This window comes from Phytophthora infestans, genomic scaffold (genome assembly GCF_000142945.1).
Source record: "Phytophthora infestans T30-4 supercont1.11 genomic scaffold, whole genome shotgun sequence".
In the NCBI taxonomy this organism is placed as follows: Eukaryota; Oomycota; class Peronosporomycetes; order Peronosporales; family Peronosporaceae; genus Phytophthora; species Phytophthora infestans.
Window position 1 is genome coordinate 3,547,012 of NW_003303748.1, and position 5,588 is coordinate 3,552,599.

A 5,588-nucleotide genomic window follows, 5' to 3' on the forward strand; every position below is an offset into this window, starting at 1 on the left:
GTTTCGTGCCTGATAATATATGTTATACTCAGATTATTGAACTTAAAAAGTCATTTTAAAATATACTGTATTATAATAGGCTCCGGTTTTTTGGAATAATTGTCCCGCCGAAGCACAGCGGGGCTAAACAACTAGAACTACTGGTTAACCTAAATTACCGCCGCGTTGCGGCGGCGCTCGGCTAGTTGTATGTTGGTGGTACTGAAACAGTTAAGTGTCTGCATCTCTCGCCTAGCATCATCCAAGGTTCCTCCGCAACACTTGCAAATTTAGCCATCCAATCTTGGAACCTTCTCCAGCTTTTCACCGACTTTGTCGGCCAGAAGATTGAGATTTGCTTGTATAGGAGGAATTGTACCGTAATTGTTGATAAGCGACTCCAGCTCCGAGTCCAGCAAATCCTTCCAGGAAACGTGAAGAATGGACTTTGTGAGGATCTTCGCGTCATTTTGCATGTGAGAGGGGGACGCGTCCCACAATTCATAAAGATCAATCCACAAACGCTGTTCATCCTTGACAATCATATTCGGCACGCGAGGATCTCCGTGGGCCACGCCAGCAGAGGAGCTGCCATAGCATGTCAAAAAGGACTCGCGCCTCCTGACTTGTAGTTGGATACGATATAGGCTTCCCGACAGGAGACAGCAACATCGCCGCGCCACCAGAAAGCTCTGTAGCCTCCCCACGGGTCGAATCACCAGACCAGTGTCCTGGGCACGAACTAACGCTTCGTATTCTTGAAAAAGACGTCTAATCGAGATCTTTTCCACGATCTTCAAGGCCAACACATCCCCATCTTGACCTACTCGTTTTACCTTGAAAACGCGTCCGAATGCACCACGCCCGAGAAATGCATCACCCTCCACCACCTCAACGTTTAACGTAGAGCAGGCAGCAGTCAAACGCGTCACCCACGGTGATAAGTTCTGGGTAATAAAGTCACGAAACAACGCTTTCGAGCCCTCCATGACCCACGTCGCCTTGGTAACACGCACTACAACTCCATTGATGCTTTCGATCAGCCAAAACAATTTGCGGTTGAAGAGAACGGCACCTCCTGGTCCCTTAGGGGAAACGTGCTGAATGTATCGCATGACTTGGCCAAATGGAGCCCCTCGCAAATAATTAGTGATCTTGCTCTCGAAGAGAACGAGACAATCAAACAGTGCCTTAGTTGCTGTCCCAAAACGAAATGAGGTACCCACTCGACTGACATCATCTTTTGGTGCAGGCTCCTTGTGATACATCCCACGATGAGTCACAAATCCATCTGGATTGAGGTCAGTATTGCTGTTGCCAAACATATTAATAGACTGCGGCAACCATTTATAAAGCTCGCTGTTGACGAATACAAGGTCGTGGCTGTCCAGCGCATTGCTGAAGTAAGGAGTAATGAAAGCATCAAAATCATTTTCCCTCGAAATGCTGTTGACTCGGGCTTGGACTTCCACAGACCAAAATGCATCTGCTCCGACTGTTTCTTCTGCACTCGAGACGAGTCCTTTCAGCTGCAATAGATTCAAATGCTCGTAGCCCAATTGTGCATCGGTTATAGTCGGCGTCGCGGGGTTACAAAATTTCTCGAATTGTTGACGAATTTCTTGCGCTCGCTTACGATCTAGTTCGCGTTTTTCTTCCGCAAGCTTGCGGATTTCTTCCGCTAGCTTGCGAGTTTCTTCCGCTCGCTTACGATCTCGTTCGCGATTTTCTTCCGCTAGCTTGCGAGTTTCTTCCGCTAGCCTGCGAAATTCTTTCGCTTGCTTACGATCTCGTTCGCGATTTTCTTCTGCACGCTTACGATCTCGTTCGCGATTTTCTTCTGCACGCTTACGATCTCGTTCGCGATTTTCTTCTGCACGCTTACGATCTCGTTCGCGATTTTCTTCGCGATTTTCTTCTGCTCGCTTACGATCTCGTTCGCGATTTTTTTCGCGATTTTCTTCTGCCACTTTATTGAACATTCGAGCATTCTCTTCTTGGATACTCATTGAGAGAAGACTTACGAGTTCCTGATCGCCGCCAGCCCCCTCCGGCACCTTCACCAGCATGTGAATTTGCTCACTGGATGGAAGCTCCATGTTGTTCTTCGTGTAGAACCACGTTGCTAAGGTCTTTGAGCCCAGAATCTGTTCTTCGGCCATCAGCGCATTGATGTAGTCGTCGGATTCTCCTTTTGCCAGCTTCAGAGCAGCCCGATGTTCGTCTGGGAGCCACTTGAGCCTTTCCTTCATCTCCTTCGCAGAAGGGCGGTAAACAGGGACGACCTCTTTGCCGCCCTCCTCTTCAAGGGGCTGCTTCGCAAGAAAAATCTGCAGCTTGTCTGGATCGACATCTTTGAGTTCGTTCGGCTTCTTCGCCTTAATCGCGTCCTTGAACTTGCTAACCTTCGCAGCATCGTCGATCTCAACCTCGAACGAGCTTCCTGGTTGACCAGCGATCACGCATTGTATTAAAGCCACTACCATTTTTCCGCGAGGCGGCTGAGTCTTTTTCTGGAATGAGGAAGAAGAAGGGCGGAAAAGCCCGTTCGTATTTAAGCGGAGTTGAAGACGTGTTACCTTGTAGACTTTGAATGACAGCTACGTAAGAAGAAGAAAAACTGCCAGCGTAATGTGCTGCACTCAACCGTTAAATCAACACGGCGTTGAGTGACGCAATGAGTCAACGAAGTTAGCGAATATTGAATGCTTCCCTTGCATGTAATCCCAATGTTGCTAGAGTATGGCGGCGCTTGGAGGTGTGGACGACAATGCATTCCTAGATAAAGCAGCAGGGCGGCCGTTCTTCGAGAAGAGGAGTTTGTAGATCAGCTGGATCAATCTTAGGGTGAAGAAACTCTGAAAAATGCATGTTGTCGAAGATGTTGTCAGCGAAGCCATAGCCGGCTGCGAAGAACGGCAGCAAGGCTGATCTTCGCACGTCAAAGTAACATCTTCGAGCTCGCGTTTAATGAGCAGCTGATGCGTTTGCTGAGCTTCACTTGATGATCCAGAATGTTGTGTGTGCCGCGCAAGTACGTTCTAACGACGTTCGCTCTTCCGAATTTGTCGCTGATATCATACGCAGTGGTCTTGAGTAATATCCACAAGGCTCAAGTTGAGCCTTGGAATATTCTGTTTAAGAGACTGATCAGCATTTCTGCCGAGACTGATTGGATGCAAACACCAAAGCGATGAGTGTTGACGATTAAATATTTACAATTAGGTAAGCAAAACCTGTCGTATCTATTGCAAATCAGGCACAGCAACCACATTTTTTTCTATACACTTTATCAAGTAGAGACGATTTTATTATCATTATTATTATATTAATAATTAAAGTACTTAGTAGGCTTCACGACATTTGCGTTAGGCAGTCACTTTTGTTGCATGTTAAGTTTGTAAAATAAAAATAGTACTATTATAGAAATAGCACAATACTTAGTAATAAAGCAGATTAATATTTTGCTCAATAATAATATCAGGATTATATTACCGTGCGTAATTGGTTAAACAATATATTTTTCTATCTTACTCACAGTTTACAGGCCCACGTGCAAGGCCAATATTGACCTGCTTCTGCTGAATCGACAGCGTCTCCGAACGGCCCAAAAGCGGTTCAGTTCTGGGAGGGAAAGTCCCCACCACCTGATTCGGCCAAAGTGCGTCGCCAGGATAGCCTGGCGAACGTCCCTATCTGCGTACGCGTCACACGTACACTCGCTCACTCGGACAAAGGGAAAGACCGCGCTATCTGTATCGTGAAGGTTCACAGCGCTTATTCCACTTATGCGCGCTCACAAATTAAAGCAACAATATTGAGTGGGAACTACGCGCGACGAATAAGTTGATGTCTACATAGACATGAGCACGTGTGTGGAAGTGCAAACCATACAGGTAGGCGTGGCAGGTTGATGTGTCTGTACGCAGTAATGTGCTTTAGTGTTCAGTCCATAATGGTCGAGATAAGAGCTCGGTGAGTCGCGGAGGACTATATACTGTACTCGTCGTGCGCGTATATATCGCGTTGACTACGGCTAACAGACACGCGGTCAGCTTGCTTGTACCGATGTGATATGACCTGTTCCCAGTTACTAACACGCTTGGTCATATAGACTGATTCATCATAAGCGTAAGCACAGTAAGCCAACACGACGAGGCCTTTGTATATATTTTGGCTATCCCGAACGCGTGGCATTAACGGCCTCGCGATATATGCATGGACACATCAAATAGCACGTCGAGCTGATAAGTAGGCAGTGAAAGTACTTCATTTAATGAACCTGAACTACTATTCGACTCAAATCTAAGATAAATACGATCAGATAATCAGCCTACAGCTATGTGGTTTCTTATGTTCGTCATACATATCAAAACCAGTAAATACCACTCGGAAATGATCTATGTCACTCTGTCCTTCAGTAAATGTGCAAATAAGTCAGTAAGTGCGTCAGATATGCAAGTAAGATCAATGCATGCGGAAGAAAGTGGAAATGCCCGGGGCTCACTCGTGCTCTTAAAGTGTTCTTTTTGTCTTGATCTCTTGTTCTTGATCTGTCCTTGCTCTTGGTCTTGGGCTCCTTGCTCTTGTGAGACCAAATGCTGCATTATTTTCCGTCCCGCCAAAAGTGCTTTCGCAAAGTGTGTTTTGATGTGGGAGCTCACACTTTAAGAGCACCTCTGTATTGCGGGACGGTAACGACTCTTCCGCATGTGGCTGCAACTTTGGTTTGACTAATCGGCAGCATGCGCCACTCGCGGTCGGCCTAGGACCCCTAGGCGCGTGCATGGTGGTAGACGCTCCCATTCACACCCACCCCAACCTGATTGCTATCGCTACCAACTGCTATACCACTTTGGAGTCTCGGGGCAAGCCTCAGACTGTATCGTGAGAGGTCTCTTTTGAATATATGGTAGGGCAAGGAGCCACACGCTCGTACATACATGCATATACGTCTAAAACTACCCTACTGCTATTATACAGCCAGCGCACCTTGTCCTCTCCGCGCCGTCGTTCAAAAATCCAATTTTGTGTTTTGAATGAAAAGTGAGTCGAAAAATATTGCCCAATCAGGGCGCGAGTTTTTTTTGTCCGCTTTTTGGCTATTTTGTAATTCTTGCATAGCTAGGTCGAGTCAGAAAGATAGGCGCGGTCGGTCAGAGGGGACTGAAATATATTAGACAGGTAGATTGTTGCCATGCGAAAAGGTAGGAAAATACAGGGAGACAAGGAGTGTGACGGACTGATTGACAGACGGACGGACAGACAGACGGACGGACAGACAGACACGCGGTAAGTTTAGCTGGCGGGAAACTAGCGCTCTGGGCGTCCGCTCCGCGGACGCTAGGGTAGGGTTGGTTGGTGTAGTGTGGATTGAACTACCTCCGCTGCGCTGCGGTGGGCTTAGAGTTTCCACGCAACGCACAGCAACATTTAGTACATGTATACTGTGTTCGACTAATGTTACGTTCCAAAACGCCACCGCACACAGTATCCTTAGTGCTCACATGTTATGGTAGACATGACCAGGGTTTAACGTGATCTGCAAGATGAGCATCATCTTACCCGGGAATGTTTTGTCTATAATCTAATTTGAGCGCATAGCTCCT

The 5,588-nt window shown here is 46.9% G+C and overlaps 1 protein-coding gene across 1 annotated transcript; it reads right to left on the reverse strand.

The window, feature by feature from the left end:
- Nucleotides 1-269: 269 nt before the first annotated feature.
- PITG_22837 (Crinkler (CRN) family protein) lies at nucleotides 270-2,465 on the reverse strand (the record flags this gene model as incomplete). Its single annotated transcript, XM_002904635.1, has 1 exon — nucleotides 270-2,465. The coding sequence occupies one exon, from the start codon at nucleotides 2,463-2,465 to the stop codon at nucleotides 270-272; it is 2,196 nt and encodes a 731-aa protein (XP_002904681.1).
- Nucleotides 2,466-5,588: the final 3,123 nt, after the last annotated feature.